The 24,363-nt window shown below is 41.1% G+C and overlaps 1 protein-coding gene across 1 annotated transcript; it reads right to left on the reverse strand.

Moving 5' to 3' along the window:
- Window positions 1-248: 248 nt before the first annotated feature.
- Window positions 249-23,144, reverse strand: si:ch73-267c23.10 (serine incorporator 1). Its single transcript, XM_034143476.1, has 10 exons — window positions 22,875-23,144; window positions 17,676-17,837; window positions 16,859-17,052; window positions 15,805-15,884; window positions 15,568-15,705; window positions 13,146-13,315; window positions 7,943-8,033; window positions 7,251-7,458; window positions 2,336-2,563; window positions 249-1,615 (listed from the first exon to the last, which is right to left on the reverse strand). Exons 1-10 carry the CDS (start codon window positions 22,911-22,913, stop codon window positions 1,480-1,482), a joined length of 1,446 nt encoding a protein of 481 aa, XP_033999367.1. The 5' UTR covers window positions 22,914-23,144; the 3' UTR covers window positions 249-1,479.
- Window positions 23,145-24,363: the final 1,219 nt, after the last annotated feature.

Consider the following 24,363-nt stretch of genomic DNA (forward strand, 5'->3'; position numbering starts at 1 on the left):
ATCAGCTGTGCGGCGTCATCACAAACGGACGTCGCTTCACGTGACGCTCCGGAGGAAACGAGTCCCATTGCTCTTAAAACTCATTTCCATGCTTCCCTGGTGGGAGGGACTAGTCGCAGGGAAACGACGCAAGTGAGGGACGCAAGGAATCCATTTAACCGAAGTGAAACGCACCCCTCGTCCTTAGGTTTCACTGTTAGCCTGCATAAAGTCCGTCTGTAGAACATTTGATTGCATCAGGAAAAAAGTTGAGTAGTAAAACAGCTTTTATTATTTGATAGTGTTTGCACAATGAATGTTACAACAGCGTTTCCATGTACAGACAGCTTTGTTAAAAGCTACATTATAACAAACAGACACTGCATTCTCCGTTTGATTGACTATTGATGATCATTTCAAACCGAGACGAGGATGATTCAATGATAACATGGTGCAAGAAGAGAGTTATGATAAGATCAGCGAAAATGTGTTGTGAATATGGAGTTGAACAGAGATTAGAACTCACATCCAGTTCATATCTTGGGTTTACAAGGCATTTGGTCAGTGGTAGAATATCAGCTTGAAATCACTCCTGAACATATAAAACCATTCATTTAGCACAACCTGAAACTCATACAGCTTGGATTAAAACTATGACTTTGTTTATAGGTAAGATCATAATAAACATTAAAGCTATTCCATACTATTAGGATTCAAACAATGATGCACAGAGAAGAGTATTAAACACACATCCTTTGATGGTGTGTTAAGCGCAGTTCTTTCATTCTATATATTTATTTTACAACCTGAAGCGATCACACCGTAAAGAGAAAATATCTTGGTCCATAAATATTTGGCTGACACTTAAATTGACTTGAAGTCATATTGCAGAATGTGTCATGTTTTCTATCAGCAATCTTTACTACACTACACATAATACTCTTCATATTTTCACATATCTGAAGTATTTGATAGACATAAGGCACTGGAAGGCATAGCAACACACCACTGAGCTGACTGAGTGCACTTCATTATGAATACAGTAATACATTCATCTTTTTAAGCAGTGTAGAAACTATTTGTACTTGATTAAATGTAACTAATATTTGTTACAGTTACAGCATAAATTCATATTATTAAGAGCATGTGATCAAAATGTGACTAGTTTTACTTTGGACCTGAATCCCAATAAAGACAAGGTTACACAACGTTGTCTGAAACCAGGGCCCAGTCTGCTCTGATAGGTTAGCTGGCCAGCTCTGTTGTGATTGGTCAACCGCTTAGAGATGTCCTGCCCCTTAGCCTATCACGCAGAATGTGTTAGAGCGCTAGCCAATAGAAGCACGAGTATTAAATAGTGATGTCACTATGATATTATAATAAGGCCCCCTTTAAATAGTGAAACTAATCTCAAGCCCAAAGCATACATTGAAGTGCATTTTGAAAGTAAGATGTAGGCAAAGTGGTCAGAGTTTGTGTAAAAAGAGCCGCAGATGCTGCTCAGCTGAAGTCTCTGTTGGTGAGGATCATGGGGGCCACCAGGGTCCACACGTACAGGGCCAAACACACCCAGCTGGAGGTGATCTTCACCCACACTGCTGGCCAGCTGCTGGTCACTGTGTAGTCTGCATCAGGGCTGTCAAGAACACAACAGGCATTAACATCAATCTGCTTATAACGTCTTTCATTTACAACAAACTATTGTTTCAGAAGAGAAGGTGAAACTCACTGGAGGGCTTTACATCCAAGTAAGATCATTTTTAGATCTAGAGACGCCATAAGCTACAACAGTCAAAGAGGGTGAGTAAATGCACCCTTAATAGTGGTCGTAGGGTAATGCCTCACTGGAAAGAGCAGCAAGTAGGTCAAAGCTGAATTTGGTCTGTATGTTAATATATGTTTAAAACAGATGACTTTGTAACAACTGTGGGACAATCAGCCAGACAAACCATTTGAGGGAAATGCCATCATTTTCAACCATTTTCCTAATTGTGGCCATTCTGACTAATGGGTCACGCTCGCCCAGTTACAGCCTCTCATGCTAGTGTTTCAATCTATTCTCTGGGGAAAGCATCTATTTCTCTGGCAAATGAATACAAACATGTTGAAAAACCCAAAAGGCCTCTTAAACAAAAGAATCCTCTAACCGAAAAACATCATCGTATTGCAGAAGCAGATGAGGTTGCTAAAAGAACGCTGGGTGTAAATCCGACTGTGTGTTACTTTCTTGTCTAAATATGAGGAACTTTTCATCTGATGTGTGGAGCGGTGAGGCAAATATTTTTCTGATTCATTTTGGAATTTTGTCAAACTGTTCCACACAGCTGGGGGGGGGCAGGCTGTGTGCAGGACTGACCTGTACCAGTTGGTGAGGGTCATCATGATGTACAGGGAGGCCAGGAAGAGCATGAAATGGAAGAAGGAGTAGCTGTACTGCACCAGGTCCCGCTCGTTGTCCTCCACCCTCCGGGGCCCCGGGGCCTCCTCGGAGAGGTCGGAGCTGCTGCCCTCCTCCGCCAGGATGGCCGAGTCTTTGGAAGCCATGGTCAGCTTGTTCACCTGGCTGGTGCTGGACGACCGAATGCTGAGGGCAGAACACAGGAACATGGATACTGTGTGTCTATTTGGAAATTATGAATTTATAGAAAGGTTCAATTGGCCCTGAAGTGTAAAACCATACTAAAAACAAACTGAGGAGTAGGGCTGCCCCCTAATAGTCGAATAATCACTAGTCGACTAATAAAGTCTTAATCGAGCAATTTTTTATTAGTCGTTTAGTTGGGAAAAAAAGCTCCATCCGTGCGCTGAATGTGCTATGACGCGTCAGCCGGAAACCCCCTCAGACTTCATTCAGAGCTGTGTCTGGTCATTCAGTTTGTTTGGTCTGGCAGGAAATCCAAAGTGTGGATCTTTCTGAGCGAGTAAAGGACCACAAGGTGACATGCAAACTAGGACGGCAAAGAGTCTCCTCCTGCACACCATCAGAGCGCAGCTTCCTGAATGCCGGCTTCATAACAACACAGAGCTTAATTATCCCCAACGTGTGTTACTTTCTCAGACTCTGAGGAAAACAGCAGCAGTGAGTCAGGCAGTAGCCTAGCATTGTATCAACATGTATAGACCTATAATATATAATCATTCTGACCTCAGAAAACTACAAAGCTTTCATTTCATGATGAGGGCGTAATGCGGAGGGATTTTTGCCCACGCTCATATTTTTAGTTTCTCTGTAGTATTTATTGGGTTGTTATATTCAGATATGAATAATAGAAACTAGAACTAAATGTTCCGTGTGTGTCCTCACTGCTTGTTCACACACACAATAAGAATCCTTACCGGAGCTTCTGCTGTTTACACCGCTGCGTCCGTGCCGTGCGCTGTGACCCTCATGCGCTCTCTACATTTAATTCATATTTCAAATGTTCATTATTAAAGTTTTATTTTATATTTGATGTGAAGCACAACGTACCATGCTGTTATAATAACGCTCTTTATCAGCCTTTGAAACTGAAACCATTTTGGAAAAAAAAAAAGAATAAAAAAAAAAAAACCTAACCCATACATATATATATATACAGGGGTGCACATAACTGGTACGCAGGTACGCATGCGCGGCAACAATATGAAATGCGTAACGTCACTTGTGTCACAACGCGCCTTTGCGTACCTGATAGGTCATCAAAACAAAACACATATTTCGCCTACACATGTTTCTTGTCAATACTCAGTGGAGTAAATTATTAGACATGTCCAAAAAAAACAAAGACATTAAGCAGCCACTTTGCCGTTTCGCTCCCTTGTTTGTTTGTTTGTTTGTAGCCTTTATTTATCCAGGTTAAAAATCCCATTGAGATCAACGATCTCTTTTACAAGGGAGACCTGCTAAAATCTTCAGACTTTCTATGACTGATTGAACTGGGTGCTGGCCGTGCCGCGCAGGACATAACCGACGGACCTGTGAAGCTTCACAGGAGGCAGAGGCTTAGATCACTGGACGACAGAGTTGGTCGCCGTGTGCACAGACGGAGCTGCTGTTAACGTCGGTGTGTACAACAGAATTGTACCAAAACTACGTCAACTGGCTGCGGTGGGAGACTCCCCTGTGCACATTCTGTGCCCCGCGCACACACTGGAGAACTGCGCAAAATCAGCTGATCACAACGTTCACGCTCTGTGGTCAAGCTGCTGCAGTTTTATTTACAACAAAGTGGAGTAAAACACACAGCTGCAAACTTACTCAGGCTGTTAATGGAAGAGTTTGAAATCAGACAGAGGTGGAAGAAGTGTTACTCAAGTAAAATTAGAAAAGTATTATCATCAAAATCTAGTTAAAGTAGCGACAGTAAAAGTAGTCATTTTGCAGATTGGTCCATTTCATAATAATGTATATGATATGTTTTATAATTATTGATCATTAAAGTGTTTAAAAATTAGTTTGAATGACTTTGTATACTGCAGGGTAGCTTGTGGATTTACTCCAGGTGGAACTAAAGTCTGATTTAACACTTGATTATATTTTCACATCATTCATCCAAATCTGTAAAGTAACTAAAGGTATTAAATAAATGTAGTGGAAGAAAAGTACATGATTTACCTCTGAACTGTAGTGGAGTAGAAGTACAAAGTAGCATAAAATAGAAATACTCAAGTAAACTACAAGTATCTTAAATTGTACCTAAGTACAGTACTTGAATAAGTGTACTTTGTTACTTCCCACCTCTGAAATCAGATATGACTTCAAGTCATGTGATAATTTCTTAGTATTTGATCCTTCAACTTGGCCTCAGGAAATGCAAGGACTTCACAGTTTTGGCAACAAGTTTTGGAGAAAGCAAATCGGAGGCTTACAAAGAGACAGGGAGGTGCATCTTCATCATCTTCATCATCTAGCACGCAAGAAGTGTAAATAGAGGACAGTGAAGGAGACACTGAGGAGGACAGTGAGGAAGACTGCACTTATTAACACCACGCTTCATGTGGGGTGAGTACCAAACGCTGTCTCCTGGTACTCATCTGAGTAACTCACTCAAAAAGTTATGTGCACACCTGTATATATATTAGGGCTGTCAGTCGATTAAAATATTTAATCGCGATTAATCGCATGATTGTCCATAGTTAATCGCGATTAATCGCAAATTAATCGCACATTTTTTATCTGTTCTAAATGTACCTTAGAGGGATATTTTTCAAGTTTTTAATACTCTTATCAACATATGAGTGGACAAATATGCTTTATATGTTTGTTTATTATCATTTGAACAATGACAAATATTCTCATGAATATTAAACACAACAACCTCTGAACATTACAAATATTCACCTCAATTCAACCTGGAACCTCTCTCATACAATAATACTGTGTGTGTGTGTGTGTGTGTGTGTGTGTGTGTGTGTGTGTGTGTGTGTGTGTGTGTGTGTGTGTGTGTGTGTGTGTGTGTGTGTGTGTGTGTGTGTGTGTGTGTGTGTGTGTGTGTGTGTGTGTGTGTTCCAACGGGAGCTGCCTGGACGCTGCAATCATGTTGCGCGTACTATCCGTGCTGAGTGTGCTGACTTTTCGTACAATGTCCCACTGTCTGGCTGCCTGCATAAAGTCAAGTGCTCGGCGCAGTTGTCGGCGAAATGTCATTGAAACAGCTCCTTATATCCGTTAGCTCAGCTAGCTAGCACCAGATGCTAACAACAACAACACGTAAGGTGTGCCTCGCTCGCGCGAGTCGCGCCACACATACACACACACCCTCCCGGTCCTCCCGATGGCCAGTCCGGTCCTGCCGGTGAGCGTGGAAGTGTGGTCTGCCACAAGCGGGCGGCAGGAGGGGGGCTGTCAGCATCAGCTTGTAGATGGTATTTTAAACTCGATGCGCTCTGAAACTACGGGGCGGCCGAGGACAAAAAATACACATGCGTTAATCGCGTTAAAATAATTAGTGGCGTTAATTTTTTTTTGTGTTAACGCGTTATTAACGCGTTATTAACGCGTTATTAACGCGTTAACTTGACAGCCCTAATATATTTATAATCATAATGTATCATAAACGTGCGACGATTAGTCGACTAATCGCCTTAATTGGCGACTAGAAAAATCTTTAGTCGAGGGCAGCCCTACTGAGGAGTACCTGTCTCATAAACACAGGTAGTTAGTAAGAAAACATTTGAATGGAACTTTATCTGTGAGGCTGTTGCCATTAGCCGCGTTCACACCAAGTACTTTGCCGTACTCAGTGCCGGCACTCAGTGCCCCGGCACTAATTACCCCAGGGCACTTAGTACAGATCGTGTTCACACCGGAATAAGTTCCCTGAGGGAAGATTACGCAAATGAGCCGCTGACGTAACTTCGTCTTCTTCTGCTTTGGGTTTACTGGCAGGCCGCAAACAACTTCACGGTGTATACTGCCACCCTGAGTCCCCGGCCGAAAGTCCCCGGAGTTGGGGACTGGCTTCAGTAGAAGCTGCTGGGACTCCCAGCAGCGTCTACTGAAGCCTTCCGAGTAAATCGCCAGAACGCCGACACCTCCTCATCTCCACCGCTCCCATGTTTTTTTTTGTGTTGCCATAAGTTAGTCTCTCTGCGTTTGTGCGCTGGGCGAATGCTAATGCTAATAATGCTAATGCGAGGATAATACAATGGCGGCTCTACAAAACATTTCAGAGTTTTACGGGGCGTGGTTTGCAATTCGCCCAGCCAATCAGAACTGGGGCACTTTTTCCCCCCAGGAAAGTACCATCTCTCAGCAGGCACTAAAAATGGGGGTAAAAGTTCCCGGCTTGAAGTACTCTTTTTGGTGTGAACGCGACATAAGGGGTACTAACAGAACTAAACGCGAAAAGTACGGGGAAAAGTACTCCGGTGTGAACGCGGCTATTGAATATTAGATTTTAGTTGAAATATATTTTTTAAGTCACAGTGTTCGTCACAGGTCACATTGTTATTTCATCCGTTTGTTTATGACAGTGAAGAAGGCTTGCATGTGATGTAATGAAACCTCCGGGATGATGAGCTGTGATAAACACCCACACTAATTAAATCCTCTGAGTTAAACCACTGTGTTCATATTGAAAGCGTATCAAGACTTTCTGTCCTCTTTGAACACGTGTCACTGTGCAGTTAGATGTGGGCAAGCCGATCAATAATCAATTAAAACCTGTGATTCGGCCCATCACAGCTACACTTCACATGATGCTCATGGGAACATTTTTGGACCTTGTGGGAAGTTTGTGAATGAAAATAGTTTGCATGAGGTGATCTCATTGTTTCTAATCTCAGCCTACCTTGAGTAAAGGATGCAGAGGACAAAGATGGCGAGCCCTACGATGCTCTGGGCGTCCCACCACGGCAGGTAGGGGGACGTAAGGACGGGCTCCTCTGTGTCCGGGCCCAGGATCAGCACCGCCGTCTGGTTCTCCATCTCCAGAGGGGCCAGGGTGGGCACTGCTATCTGCTGGAAGAGGCTCAGCAGGCTGGGGTTACACTCTCGATCTGAGGGGGGGGGGGGGATTAAACAAGCACGGGGGGTTTAAGTAGAAAGGGGGACAGTTATTGCTTGTTATTTTCAGACGTGTTGTTGCCTCTCATATGCCTTAAAAACACGTTCTTTGGAAAAACAGACATGAGACATGAGATCCTTGAAAGTAGCGTGAACATTTGACTTAGACCATATTAAATCAATAGTAATGCTTTGTGTGTGAATACTTTTGCACATTCTATGGAGGAATTAAACATGTTGCTCTGCTGCAGGCACAACATAAATCATGCTTTTTGAACAAAACCACAAAAGCATATCAAACGAAAGGTATAAGTCAAAGTCTTATGACGTAGAAAGAGGCTATTTCTTTCAAAAGAACAGAGACAGAAACACCGTCCGGTTCCTTGGTTGTAGCGAATGGATTCCTATTGTTTCTGCTCATTCCTAACTGAATCAATGTTTATAGCAGTAATTCACGCATGCAGCAGACATCCTCACCAGGTTCATTAGTCATGGCGGACCAGGTGAGATACATGGTGTACAGGGTGATGATGGAGGACTGCAGGAGACCTGAACGGGTCTGCGACTCCTGAGGATACACACAGATCAAATAGGCAGACAATGAAACATAAATAACATGAAATACTCCATGATAACTGGGCCAACTTCATTCACTCTTATGTTGTTAGTTTAGTTATTTATTTTCTTTTTAAAGCAGCTGGAATTCCATTTGAAAATGAGGTTCAGATTGGATGCAGTAATTAAGGACAACTTTAGAAGTTGAATAGCAAGTCAGCTTAATTTGAACTACACCTTTATTTAGTTGTTGTGGTGGTGATATGCAGTGATTAACAGAAACATGTAAGTTGCCCCTGAAAGAACAACAATAACATAGAAACAAGTATTTAAATCAGACTAGAATACAATTGAATGTTTATGATATATGGTGGAGTTCAGAGTGCTCACCATGCTTGTGTGCAATTTCTCCTCTCAGGATGCTTTATACTCCTCATAGTAACTTGAGCTAATTCCTATCTTTTAACGTATACCGAAAATAACATATTACAACATTACACTTGTGTAATGCATTTTGAGATTTGTCATGTTCCGAATCATCTAACTAGGTTTTAGGTCACATATCTCTCCTTGTGTCAGATCATTGGCTGTGGCTCAGTGTGATAGTTCGAGTCCCACTGCAGTCAGCATGTCGTTGTGTCCCTGAGACACTTCACCCCAAATTGCTCCTGTGGGGATTGTCCACAGTACTGAGTATGTAAGTCGCTTTGGATAAAAGCGTCTAACAAGTGACATGTAATGTAAAAATCATTCTCTCCCAAATATAGTCACATTTAAGGATTCATGGAAAGGACTCATCTTTAGAGTAAGAAACGTACTGCTTGCCCTGTGCAGGATACAATGAATTAGCCTTAACTGAAACTATTAACTTGTTTCACATCAGTTACATTGATATAGACAGGGGTGTCTTCTGTTCCTTTTTTATAAAACCAACAATCTGTCTGTGGTTTTGCTGATACTGAGGAGTAACTTGTTCTTAGAGCAACACTGCAAAGACTTTTGACCCTTTCTATATGAAGTCACTATTGTGTCCGGAAGATTATGGCGGTTTTGTCTGCAAATATGTAGTTCAAAACCCAAAGGGCTTTTTAATCTGTTCAACAAATGTCACCCGAACCCGACAGTGAACATTGAGCCCAGCTGGAGTTTCAGTTTCACACATTAAAATGCAGACATCAAAACACACACAGCTGCGAGGTTAACAGTCACAACAGTGTTATCTTTTGTTGGGATATTTGTAAGTTGATGGAAATGGTGAGAATACACAGATGGTGTACACAAAGGAACGCACTTGGTGAAAAGTATCAGACCATAGTCATTTTCAAAATATAATGCCTGTATTTAATATACAGTCTGCTATATCTGCAGCTTCCCCTATTGTGGTTTTGTCTTAATTTGTACGCAATAGCCACTGAGCAGCAGGTACCCAGTGATTTTCCTCTTACAAAACTGTCTCTATTATTTCTCTTTTTCACTGACTATCATTAATGTCTGTATTGACCCAATTTAGTTTGTTAAGAAATCATAGTTTTTTAAACCAAGTCAAACCGTGCCGCACATTTTCTTTAACAGCAAATTGATGAGGGGAGCTGAACTTTTATTTTGATTTACATAGTATGATGACTGTATCACTATTATTAGCCTGTACTGCACTGTGTTTACTATATGTACACAACATGATACACTACTTTACAGGTGTTTATGGAATTGTTTCCCCTCTTATTTTTTAAAACAATGTCACAGTTTTCTCATGTGAACGACACGGTCCTGTTACTGTACCTCAGTGGTTCTCAAACTTTTTCTGTGGAGAAAAAAAAAAGTCGGGCCCCCCCAACACAAATAGTCACGTAATGGGCCAAGTTAACATTTCTTAAAATACATCAATATGAACGTGAGCATTCCTTTGCTAGAACAGTGATGACTAGAGAATGCAATTCCTGAAGAAATTGCTAGTGGGAATGCTTTATGCCGGAAAGCCGATGCTAAACTGCTATGCTGAAATGTAATGTGTAAGAAAGTGAAGAATTTAGATTGAAATGATACATGAACACTGGGGGCTTGAATGTGTGATGAGTGAAGAAAAGAAAGTAAAAAGGCTTGGAAAAGCAGCAGAATATTTGAACTGCAAACTTTTGAACTAACTTGATGGTGAATGATCTGTCGCCATGGCAACGGCATTTGATGACACCCCATAATACGCTTAGATGCGTTGATGGCTGCATCGTTACCAAACCTGTGAAGTTTTGGGCCGTTTGGAACATTTTCACTGAATTTATGAGAAAACCGTGTTTCATGGCGAGCATTGTGTTGCCATGGCAACGGCATTTGGTTCTGGAACACTCTGCCCCTCCATGTGAGGTCGGCCCAGACCCTAGGGGTTTTTAAATCAAAACTAAAAACACACTTCTTCTCTCTGGCTTTCTAGTTAGAGCGGAGCACGACTCCTGACTTTTCCGTGTGTTTTATTTTTATTTTGTTTTTTAAGATATATCTGTTGTAATTTATTGTCGTTTATTGTGATTTGTAGTAATGTGTTTTTATTACATGTACAGCACTTTGGCTCGACCAAAAATCGCTTTTAAATGTGCTATATAAATAAAACCTGATTTGATTTGATTTGATTTGAAGAAACCCCATAATTGATGTAGAGCTGTTGAGGGCTGGACCGGTGATATACAAGCGAAGTTTGGGGGACGATCGGACCGTTTCCATTGGACTTACAGCGACATCGTGCTTCATGGCGAGTGGTCTGTCGCCACGGCAACGGCATTTGATGACACCCCATAATACGCTTAGATGCGTTGATGGCTGCATCGTTACCAAACCTGTGAAGTTTTGGGCCGTTTGAAGCATTTTCACTGAAGTTATGAGAAAATCGTGTTTCATGGCGAGCATTGTGTTGCCATGGCACGGCATTTGAAGAAATCTCAAAACTGTCTCGTAGATGTCTTCACGGCTGGACTGTTAGCACACATGTGAATTTTGAGCACTTTTTGAACATTTTCATAGGAGTTAAAGGGACATTGTGTTTTATGGCGAGGGATAAAACACGATGCCATTTCCATGGAAATGGCATATGGTGAGATTTCAGATTTGGCGTAGAGCTGTTAAGGCATGGACCGGTGATATACAAGTGAAGATTGGGGGACGATTGGACCATGTCCATTGGACTTACAGCGACATCGTGTTTCATGGCGAGTGGTCTGTCGCCATGGCAACAGCATTTGATGACACCCCATAATATGCTTAGATGCGTTGATGGCTGCATCGTTACCAAACCTGTGAAGTTTTGGGCCGTTTGGAACATTGTGTGTGTGAGAGAGAGAGAGTGTGTGAGAGTGAGAGAGAGAGAGTGAGTGTGAGAGTGTGAGAGAGAGAGTGTGAGAGAGAGAGAGTGTGAGAGAGAGAGAGACTGTGTGTGTGTGAGAGAGAGAGAGACTGTGTGTTTGAGAGAGAGAGAGAGAGAGAGTGTGCGAGTATGAAATGAACAGTTAGAACTGACTGCTGTCAGTTGGAGTGATGACATCATCGTGTTCCATTACACAGGTGTTTATAGTTGAGCTAACGAGCTCTTTAGAGATCAAAGGTTTCATTGTTCTGAATGAGAGATGAACCTCTTACATGTGAACGTTTTGTGGAAGAACCATAACAGATATCTGTGAAATTTCAAAACGTGAAGCATGTCAAGGAAGTTGAGTATCTGAAGTGTAATTTTTGTGTACTTTCGGGTTAATAATGTGGCCTTTTTGGCAGTTTAACTAAAGGTGTGCGGCTGCTGCTGTGAGGAAATATCAGCCTGAAATTACAATGGGTTTTAATGGAGACATGTTTTCTCCACGTTTTTGTCACTTCATGCCCTCAAGAGGCATTTTGTTTAATTATTTTGCTTAATTATTTGTCATTTTTCAAGCTACGAGATGTTTTCCTACGTTTGTCATGAAAAATTATGTCTCAGGAATGTAGGGTTTGGGAATTATGGCAGTTTAAAAAAAAAATATGAAGGCAAATTTCAAGATTTCCTACCCTCTAGCTGTGACATCACACACTCTAGTTAATGTTAAAATCTGAAGAAAGCCTCTTTACCAAGGTCTGAACAATGTTTAATATCTCTAAAAGTAAGAATCAGATTTAAAAGTTGTGTTACACGAATAATGTCAGAAAGATGTGTAACATTTTAAAGTTGGAATGAGGTTTCTGAGTGAAAGTATGAATGAACAGTTAGCAGTTGAAGTCGCATGAAGATTGTTCAAGTCTGAAGATTTTCTCCATTGACTTCAATGGTTAAAAATGTGATGAATTATGGGATGTATCTCTGGAATTATGAAAGTTATGAATGATAAAAGTAATAGCCATCGATTCCCGACCGAGCTGAAAGTTTTGATATTTGAACGGAGTTTCTGCGATGTTGAATGCAGGAGGAGAAGAGGTGCAAAGTTCCGGCGGAATAATAATAATTTTGTCCGTAGAAGAACATATAGTTGGAATGCTGTATCAGCATTCCCACTAAATAAAACAATGCTCCCCCGGGAAGATTTTTTTTTAAATATTGAAGTCAAAAGCATCAATCTGGTGCACTTTGAGAGCAACATGAAGAGATCTATGGATACATCTCTCAACACCCATTTGAAACAGAACTGTAAACAGATTTACTATTTCTTTATGGATATTTTACAAATCACTCCCCTTTTAAACTTTATTATTTTTTTACTGTCATATAGTATTTCAAACCTGTTTTTCATTTATTCTCTTATTTTTGTATAACTATAATGATCATATAAACGTGTGCCTCGGAAATAATTGTTTACATTAATCGTGTCCAAAACGTTTGAGACCCGGCCACTAACTCGCTAGCACCAGAAGCTAACAACGATCTCCGGTACCGGTGCCCTCTCTCTCTCTCTCTCTCTCTCGCTCGCGCACGCACACAAAATGGCTCGTGCCACACACACACAGAGCCGAGCTGAAACACAGAGACCCAGACGTACTTGTACTGTATCATATTATTTTCGAATCAATACTTTTTCAAATTATGATTTTTTATTTTTCAAAACCATTTTTCCTCCTGGTCTCTCGCGCCCCCCCTGTCATGCCTCTGCGCCCCCCACTTTGAGAAACACTGCTGTACCTGAACTTTAGGCAGCACAGAGAGGAAGGAGGCCACCAGGCAGAACAACATGTTGAAGCTGATGAAGAACTTGTTGATGGAGCATCCATCAGGCTTTGTGTAGAAGATGAAGAACAGCACCACAGCAGTAAAGGACATGATGTAGTTGATGAGAGTGACCACCAGCAACGCTAAAAACACAAGGTAGAAAAGGTTCATATTTGATAGCAGACCACTGCTAAGGATTAAGGAATCTTTGCAGTCATATCAACCAGCAAAAAGAAGTCCGGTCAATTTAACGTCAGCTAAAAAATACAAATTAGCTTTCCTCCAACAGAAAACACCATGGAATACCTTTTGAACATTTATTTTAATTGTGGATAGCACAAATGAATAGAAAATAAAAGAGAATAAGATCAAGAAAAACAGTGTAAGAGAAGAAAAGAGGTTGAAGAGAGACAGGAAGTAAACACTAAAGGGAACAGCAGAAGAAGAGAGACGATGGCTGCAGTCGAATTGTCCAAAATCAGCTCCTATCGTCTATTCCTATCGTCTATCCCTTGACCTCTGTGTGAAACGTCATGGGGTTAAAGGATAGTGGATAGGAGAATTAAAAAGGACTTAGGAGAAGAGACTGCGGTGCTTTGGGAATCCGACTGCACTTTCACTATCCGACGTGTTTATGATGCGCCAGCGGACGTCATCAATGTGCGTCTGCTGCTGTGGGGAAACTACAGTTTTCTATACAGCGGACTACAACATGGATGTATAATAAGAACGAGGGACTACTGTAAACTCATCTAGAGACTCTGCACCGTGCTCTGATGCTGTTGTTTTATGCTTTATGAACGTGGACAACAGAGAAACATATTCTTCATGACCAAAGTTGGAATTGAAATAAAAAAGGAAAGTGAAACTTATGCTTGTCACCCTCTCCCTCCGGTCCACTCGTATTAATCCACATGAATCCCAATACGTATGATTGTATGAAATGATCTTAAAATCAATACAAATGTATTTATTATAGGGCTGTCAAGTTAACGCGTTAATAACGCGTTAACCCACATTTTTTTTAACGCCACTAATTATTTTAACGTGCGATTAACGCATGTGTATTTGTCCTCGGCCCGCCCCGTAGTTTCAGAGCCCAAAGGCTTGACGTTGTTGTTGTTATTAGTTGGATGGTGGGAGATTCTAGCGAGAGATATGGATACAAAAAAAGGTGTTTTAAACAGCAAGCCAAGCACACAGCTGATGCTGATGCCGACAGCCCCGCTCCTGCCGCTCGCTTGCGCTTCTAAGTTTGCCGGGGAGACGCCTGGACAACAACAGCGATAGCTAAATGGGTGGCTACAGCTTAACATTGTGGAGGACGAGGGGCTGCGTTAGATCATTCGGATCGCATCCAACGTGTCGACTGCACATCACAGCGCATTATTGTGACCCACAGTGGGAACTTCAGTCTCATGCTTTGACTGTTATGAAGACAGAGGAGCGGCATTTCGCCGACAACTGTAAACAGGCTTGTCTGTTTGAGCAACTGGCTCAGTGCAGAGAAGTACACAGGGTTGGGAGAGAGTGTAAGAGAGAGAGAGAGGTTCCAGGTGGTTGTGTTGAGAATATTCAGGAGAATATTTGTCATTGTTCCAATGATAATAAACAAACATTTGCATAATGCATATTTGTCCACTCATATGTTGATAAGAGTATTAAAAACTTGAAAAATACAGATACAAAATGTGCGATTCATTTGCGATTAATCGCGATTAACTATGGACATCATGCGATTAATCGCGATTAAATATTTTAATCGACTGACAGCCCTAATCTATTGTAAACGTTTGTCCTTAACATCTATCACTGTGTATATCACCATTAAAGATGTTTTTAAAAGTTTCAGAAACCCCACACAGCTCAGTAAAGACTTGTTGACTTATTTGATCATTTTAGTAAAAAAGTAACGTTCATATTTCTCCTTTTGATTAATATAGTGATGAACGTTCAAAACAAAGCACTTTTGCAAGTTACGGTATAAGTTGTAAAATGCTTAATAAGTACCGTAACTTTCATGATACGCATTTCTCGGTCGTAATCGGTTGTTTCCGTGAACGGCCGAATGTTGTGTCACGGTAAATGTTGCGACAGACTTGGACAGTCACAGAAGAAAATGCAGTAGAACAGACTATTTCTTTCTTAGCGAAAGTAATATAATATTTTTTAAATCAATGAAATCCTGCTTAAATCAATATATTGTGTCAAATATTGATTTAAACCGTAAGTTGTCATGTAATAAGCGGGTTCACACATTATCCCATAGTCTGCATGTTATTACTTACAAATGTATCTTATTGTTGAATTCCAAAGTATTAACAAAACACACGCTCAAACATACTTGCAAGTAGTATGCAGTGTATCATTTTGTACACACTGTTGAGTCACTGACCTGCGTACCAGCACCTGGAACTGCCGGTCTCCATCTTCTCCACCCAGGACTCGTTCCATGAGTGGGCGAAGTCCACCAGCAGCACCAGCTGGATCAGGATGAAGCAAAAAGCCCCCCCAGAGCCCACCACAAACCACGCTGCAACCACAGACACACAGCTCATTCAGTAACTCACTTGGTATTACAACAACTCTGTATATTGGAAGTCATACTAAATGTAGAATAGGAAGTTCTTACTGTAGGTGAAAGGCCCATCTGGAATATAAAAGGCGCCAACTGTAACTGCCACCAGGGCAGCAAACTTAAAGAACCAGAATCTGAGAAAAACAACAGCTGATCATAGAGTAGGATGTACATAAACATACATTTAGAGTTTGAAAGCATTTCTAAACAGTGATCCTTAAGGTCAAAGCTAATTTCCCCAGCGTTTCTTCTGATTCAAACACTAACACACTGCCAGGTTTAATGTGGGACAAACAATCAGATCTGCTCAGATGTCATAACTGTTCACATGACTGTTTATTAGACAAGCGTATCCCATAGAGGGACAAGAACAGGCGACATCCACAAGAAAGACCTTTCAGCCTTATGACCAGCTGCAACGTGTGTGTGTGTGTGTGTGTGTGTGTGTGTGTGTGTGTGTGTGTGTGTGTGTGTGTGTGTGTGTGTGTGTGTGTGTGTGTGTGCGTGCATGCGTGCATGCGTGCGTGTGTGTGTGTGTGTGAATATGGAAACTCCTGGAGACACGCCTCTGTCTCTCTTTATCTCTCTGTCTATCTATTTCTATCTTGTTGTGATATATTCAATTGTCCTTTTGAGACGCCTAGAATAAGGCAATCCTTTGAAGAATCTATGTAAAAATAGCGATAAACACAATTCATAAAAAAAATAAAAGTAATTAAGGACGTTTTAAATAAGCAACTCACAGTTTCAAGGTATTGAAATGAAGTTCTTAATAAGGTGGGACATGGGAAAACAAACAAAAATTAAGTGCAGATAATTAAATAAGAACTTGGCAGTGTTGTTTGTTTGTGTTTGCAAAAAAAGCTCAAGGAAATACCTGGAAGCTTTTTGGGTTAGGGTTATCTTTTTCATATATGCCCACATTATCCTTTTTGTTACAGGAATTGTCTGTGTTGCAATTTTGTTACATGGTTTATCTTGTAACATCTCCAGTGAGAATATGGAGGTTGAGTTTTTTTTTTTAAAGCGTGCTCAGGTACATGAAGGGGAGTCAGAAACAGTGTTTGTGATAGAGTGCATGAGCTGCTGCTGTTACTGCGGGGCTTACCCGTTGTGGATAGCAGCACGGGGGTCTCTGCTGTTCTTGATGTTAATCATCAGGATGGAAAACCCCAGGAACCACATGCTCATGCCGAAGCAGATGCGGTACACTGCCTTGTAGCCCACGAACATCTCACAGTTGACATCGGCCTGCATGCCAGGGATAGAGGAGCCGGCCCCGTCTTCACAGAAGCCAGGGATCTACAGCACACACAGGAAGGGTTCAAAAGAGCAGGAGCTGAAGTCCATTTCATGTTCGGAAGCACCGGGCCAGTTACCGAGTAACCCTAACTCTAAGTATACGATTTAAAAGAACGTCTGTGCCTTGTGATCTTGTTCAGTGACACTTTTAGTAGCCAACTCATCGTTTTTTGTTACGTTTAAACCGTAGGACTTTTAAGAGTTATTATTGATAGTTTTGGCGCGATTTAGACACGGTCTGCACAATGTTGTTGGTGAAAATAACTGCCAGAGAACAAATCAGATGCTTCGCTGTCCATTCTTACACATCTGCCACATCATCTATCTACAACAGAGAGTCAGCTCTTAAGTAATAACAAGTAGGCAGCTCCAGCTGAATTAAACCTTTGTATCCAGCGTCATGAGATGATTAAACATCTGTGTAATGTCAGTGAACTTCATCACACAAAGACAATCATCGCACGTTATGATTGTAATTGAAACCTCTGGAACAAGGACTCGGAACAGAATGAGAACACAGGAGAGCTGGAACTGTTCTGTTCGACACAGCAATAGAGCATTACCGTGAATAAACGTGTGTTATATATCTATACATTGACTGTATCTCCACAGTTCACTCATACCCTTTTCAGCTGCTGATCGACCCCCGGGGACAGCATGATGCAGGCCACGATGGTCCCCAGCAGCAGGATGAAGGCGTAGATGATCCGGGTCACCGTGGAGTTCCTGGTGCTGGGACAGCAGCTGCACAGCAGACAGGTGGCGCTGCTGCACAGGCACGGCAGCTGGGGACACACACAATCACTTCATCATCTGCATGTTAAAGCAGGAGCACCAAACACAGGAGACACATTTAGGTGAAAACAAATCTGCAGAAACATATAAATGCAGATGCTTTCACTCCCTTTTTACTCCAAGCGCTTTCATTACTCACACCTCAGTCAATCAATCAATCAATGTTTATTTATATAGCCCAATATCACAAATGTTACATTTGTCTCAGTGGACTTCACAGTTTGTACAGAATATCAGTATGACAATACGACACCCTCTGTCCTTAGACCCTCACATCGTACAAGGAAAAACTTCCAGAGAAACCCCCACAGTTTAAAGGGGAACATGGGAGAAACCTCAGGGAGAGCAACAGAGGAGGGATCCCTCTCCCAGGACGGACACACGTGCAATAGATGCCGTGTGTAAATCGAAGAGATAATACATTTCACAGTATAGGTAGACCAAATGTTTGGAAATGTATGTGTCTATAATAAGAAGATGAATCCACGAGGATGTCAACAATCCTGTGGGAGCCATCAGGGAAGTAGTATGATGAGAGCCAGGCAGGACCACAGTGACAGGTTCAGCCACGACTCGAAGTCCAGGACTCGCGATCCAGGACTCAGGATGCAGGACTCAGGATGCAGGACTCAGGATGCAGGACTCAGGATGTAGGACTCAGGATGTAGGACTCAGGATGCAGGACTCAGGATACAGGATCCAGGACTCAGGACCACAGCAACAGGCACAGCCACGACTCAGGATCCAGGGCTCGCGATCCAGGACTCAGGACCGCAGCAACAGGATCAGCCACGACTCAGGATCCCGGCGTAGATAGACACCAAAAAGAAATTTAGGGGAAGCTGGGTTATTCGGAACATGAGAGTAAGGTACAGACAGAGAGAAGGAAGAAGTAAGGTTTCCCCCGACAGTCTCTAAGCCATTGCCTCTCTCACTGAATTCACATGAACTGGTACTAAGTCTTTACAGGCCTTCTACTTTAACTGATACTTCAAGCTCTGTCTATCACCTAAACACAACTGGTGTCATCTCCTTTTCTAAAATGCTAATAGCCGCGTTCACACCGCAGTACTTTTCCCACTTTAGTTCCGATATAGTTCCAAAATGTCGCGTTCACACCAAAAAGAGCCGGAACTAAAATTAGTTAATCAGAACCTTTTTTACCCCCTTTTCCGTCCCTGCTAGAGAGCAGGTACTTTCGTGGGAGAAAAAGGTTGCTATGTCTGATTGGCTGGGCGGAATGCAAACCACGGCCCGTAAAACTCCCAAAAAGTTTTGTGAAGCCGCCATTTTATTATCCTCGCATTAGCATTATTAGCATTAGCATTAGCCCAGCGCACAAACGCAGAGAGACTAACTTATGGCAACACAAAAGAAAACATGGGAGCGGTGGAGATGAGGGGGTGTCGGCGTTCTGGCGATTTACTCGGAAGGCCCTAACTCCGGGGACTTCCGGCCGGGGACTTTGGGTGGCAGTTTACACCGTGAAGTTGTTTGCGGCCTGCCAGTAAACCCAAAGCAGAAGAAGAAGAAGTGACGTCAGCGGCTTCATTTGCCTAATCCTTCCCCAGGGACTTATTCCGGTGTGAACACAATCTGAACTTAGTTCATGAGAACTAAAGAGTTCTCATGAACTAAGTTCTGATGAACCTTTGTGGGAAAAGTACTGCGGTGTGAATGCGCCTATTGCTATTAATACTAACAATGTAGTGTTTTCTAGTTGTGAAACACAGTTTTGGTGGCGTCCATTCTTGGCAATGTAAAATATTTTACAAAAAAAAACTGTCATTGTCCTGGAAAAAATGTGAGTAGATTCAGAGCATGACAAACGTTCCCATGTATTTCTCTTTATTAGCAGGAAGCTGAGGATAATGGATATGTTCTACTTGTTAGGATGGTGCATGGGACTCAACATGAGACACTGCTGAACTATCATGTGAAGGTCATCTGCACGGCAGTCCCCTCTGAATACCCTGGACTAACGGCTTCAATTATCTGCTATTTAGCCTTTTCCCTTTTCAACCATTGAACATGTTCTACCAACAGGACATGTTTAGTTTGCAGAGCTTCTTTAATCTTGGATTACAACGTAGTTTTAGCATAATATTAAGAAGCTAACAGGGCACAGAAAAGATAATCTGTATTTGGAAGAAGAACGGTTAAGACTTCCATGCATGTCCACTGAAGTGAGCATCAGTATTTATGTTCTTGATTGTTTTACTGCCATTAAATACTGAAACATTGAAATATTGCTTCTACAATTTTAATTGCAGTTTAAGATGACAGTAACATGCTATAGAAATATTTAACCGTTATAGTTAATAACTAAGACAACAGATTTGTTGCGGAACAATCAGTGTTTTCTATGGTCATGTGGATCACAATAATACAACAAAATAAGAAAAAAGCTGTGTATGTATGTTCTAGTATAAAAACGTTGTATACAGTATTCATATTAATATCCAGAAATGTGTGTTTGGATGAAAAATATCTACGCACAGGGCAGTTGAGAACATAAGCTAATGTTTGATTAACTGTAATAAAGAAAGGAATATCATTTTAAGAAATCTAACTTTTTACAGAAAATATACTCAGTGTCCATGGCAACGCTCTGCAAGTGTATCTGTGTGTTCAATCAGTCACATCACAGTAAACCTGCTTTATTATCTCATCCCAGAGATGGTTCCTAATTTCAAACAAATCAAGTAAAGAGTCCAAAACCAACAGTGTCAGTTCATCATGCAGTACTGGTTCTACTGAAGATGTTAATCTTTAAAAACTCCACCATAATAATGTTTCATTTTCAAAAAAGAAATAATTTGTTGTTGTTGTATTTATTATTTAACATTACTCGAACACGAATAATTAGTGCATGTTTGGGCCCATTTTTAGCAGTGGACTGTTGCGCATTACCTGCTCTAGTGACAAATTCCAGCAGGTCAACATTTTTTGTGGGATTAACTTAAAGGGGACCTATCATGCAAAATGCACTTTTGTACGTCTTTTATACATGAATATGTGTCCCCGGTGTTCCAGGGAACTCACCAAGTGTCAGAAAACACAACCCTCTCTATTTTCCTCCATACCCAAATCTCTAAAAAAGGGGCTGCAACGGATCTGATAAAAACTGATCCAGATTTGAACACTGTCCTGACGTCAGGACAGTGGCGCTACGGCTATTGGGCCAACTCCACCAATCAGGAGGAGACAGCCACAGCCATTGCCGTTCGAAAGCGCTGGAGACGCTGTAGTACATATGCCAGGCCTGTAGATGGTGCTGTTCTCACATAATCTGCCCTTGCAAAAACAGAGCTAAAAAATGTCAAATTGAGCAAAATGAGGCATGGCTAAAATGCATGATCTGTTTGGTATTTTGAAAAAAAATAAGTATAAATATGCCTATAGGTATGGTCCTATACTATATTATTCAAATATAGCATGATAGGTCCACTTTAAAGTAAACGACAGTGGCACCTTTGAACAACAATGAGACGACTCTAAATGCTATAACTTGTTGTAAAGCTGCTTACACTAGAGTGATTGTACTCTCTATATCAATAAAATGGTGATTAATACAATGTTATGCCAAACTTTCGTGGCCCAAAGTGACCCAGGTGGGTAAAAAATCCTTCTTATCCTGGAAATGGTCCTTGAGCTATAGAGAACTGTGAGTTGTAAACCAGATGGGTTTGAGAGTTAGACTTTTTACAGAGGATTAATAATTTCATATTCTCCATATTTTGTCCTGAATTTAAAGAAAGGCTCGGTTCATTTGCATGGACAAACAGCCTGTGTATTAATGTACAACAAAGGCTTATCCACAGTGCTTTACATGTGTCTCTCTCCTACACCAACAGCAGAGCGGTGTGTAGAGATAAGGAGGCCGGAAGATAGTCAACAACTTAATACGCCTGCTAGACAAAGTCAGCTTAGCTCCAGACAGTAGGCCATGATAACATGCCACATACCACAGGTGTGTTTATCAGAGTACTACCCTCTGAAACATGGTGTCTAGTTTTCTTGAGATAGTCCTCTAATTAAAAGGAAATGTTTCTATTTGTTTATCAAGTAAAAATCCTAAATATTTGCTGACCAGTTTTTTTAATCACCATTAGTCCAATATATAGCATTTCATATTTGTTCCCCCACAAACACAGCTAAAAGATAACTGAGGTTATTATGTGTGTGCTATGTGGCACTTTAAGCCTTTCATCCATACAACAGACGAGCTTCTCGTATTGTTCCTAACCATAACCACTCATTTCCATGCTCTCTTCCCGCCTTATGCATGCTGTCATTGTCTGCACTCATAATATGGCGCTCGTGTTGGTGGTACAAAGCAGAGTTAATCCAATTAAGCACGTGAGAGCAGATGACCGGGTTCAGTCTAACCCTGCGCTCTCTTACTGTCCCTGTGTTAGGAAACATGATGTTAGACTCTTCTGAACAACATTTAGCATCTTATCTTAGCTACAGGCTGCACGATGTGCATGTTCTTGTGACTGTGAGTCACCAGTAATAGTCTGTCTCTTAATGTCAAATTACATTTCGGCCTATACAATTATAAGGTTCAAACGCACCATTTAAAAATGCTAATGAATCAGCTGAATGTGTTTTATATCTTATATCTGCCTAAATATGAGGCAAAGAAAGGCAGTTAACACGCTAGGTTATTTGAATGGAGTTCGGACTCCGTCCCCACCCCAGCAACAAGCTGTCGGACACACCTGTGGGAACGGAATGAAACAATTCAACGATTCAATAACATATCATATTTAGCAGGAGAAAGTAGTGCTTTGTGGAGAAGCCATCAATAAACCCCAGCCGAGAGCCCAAGTAATCATTTTTCTGGTATCTTAGACCAGAGACCACGAGAGGAGGGCAGAGTACTGTACTATGGAGCGATATTGGCTACCTGTTGCTTGCTCTTCATGACATCACCATACCATACGTTTCTCCTCAATGTGAAACAATGTGGTTGTAAATAACAATCTTGTAAAGTTTATAATAGCAATGTCATAACTTACGCAGCTTGCCAGGGAGAAGGCTCCCAGAACAGCTCCCATGTCTGAACACTTTCAGTACCGTTACAGGAGCGGACAGTCCGTAAATCCCACGTTTTCCTCCCGTTACTCCTCCTCTGTCCCTCCAGGGTGGATATTAAACACAAAGCAGCTAAACCCACTGTGAAGCAGCCCAGGACACAACATGGACAATTAAAACACTTCAATGTGTCCTGTCAATCCTCAGTAGCGCTCTGTGTGCCTGGCTGCTTGTGAGGTACAGTTGTGATTTGTTTCCGCTCCGTGCGTCTTTGAAAGCGTCATGCCGGGTTACGTCATTGCGACGTTGACCTGTTGTGAACCGTGCACCATACGCAGTTGGAAGAAGTTGAAAAATACTTTGTTAAACTCATGCATTCAAAATGTACAACATTATCAGCATTAAATACTTATTAGGCTACATGTAGAGCTAATTTAAAGTACTTTATATACTGCTGCTTGATATCATAACCTAAAACAATAAGGTAATGTTTATTTTATCATTTATTTATATTTTGTATTAGCTTATAATCTAAAACATACAAAGTTACTATTAACTAAATGCTCTCAAATAAATGTAAAAAATACAAAATGTGATTCTATAATGTAGTTGCGTAGAAGTTAAAACTAGAATAGTCAAAATACTCAGTACCAGTTCCTCAACATTGTACTTGAGTAAAGGTACTTAATTTACTATCCAGCACTTACCATACGAACCGAAAAAATCGATACAAAACTATCATTTATAACATATTTTCAATGTACAGTATATATATATTTTTTTTTTGTTCATGTATCATATTGAGCACTGAGCAGCAGTATATGACTAAGATTAAGAAAACAGTTTAGCGGCTTGCTTTATTACTCAGGGAATACATTTCTTGCTTCATGTCCGTCAAAAAAGAATAAGACCAAGCGTATTCAGTGGAGGCTGGTCTATGGAGCCAGCGGAGGTCATTCCTCCTCAGCTGAGAGCCAAGTACATGAGTCATTTGTTTAAATAAATCATTGCAACTCCTCATTGTATTGTGTATAGTTAAAAGATTCAAAGGTTTTATTGTCATATGAACATAAGCTACAGTGTAGAAATGGCAATGCATTTCTTATGACCCGAGCTCCTTCAACAATGCAACATATATAATCAAATACAAAAATTAAAATTAAAATAAGAAATAGTGCAAGAAGTCTATACATGTAAATAGAATATGATATATACAAGAACAGAATCTGAAATTAAATATTGTACAATAAGACAAAATTAAATACGGTTTATTGCGGTGATAACTATTTAGACAAATAAGTACATTTCAAGATGAAGGTTTATCAAGGCACTTAACAGAGCTCAGGTGTTTAGCAGTCTTATTGCCTGTGGGATGAAACTGTCCCTGAGTCTGGTGGTTTTAGTCCGGATGCTGTGGTACCGCCTGCCAGACGGCAGCAGACAGAACAGTTTGTTGCTGGGGTGGTGGGGGTC

This window comes from Trematomus bernacchii, unplaced genomic scaffold, assembly GCF_902827165.1.
Source record: "Trematomus bernacchii unplaced genomic scaffold, fTreBer1.1, whole genome shotgun sequence".
Taxonomy (NCBI): domain Eukaryota; kingdom Metazoa; phylum Chordata; class Actinopteri; order Perciformes; family Nototheniidae; genus Trematomus; species Trematomus bernacchii.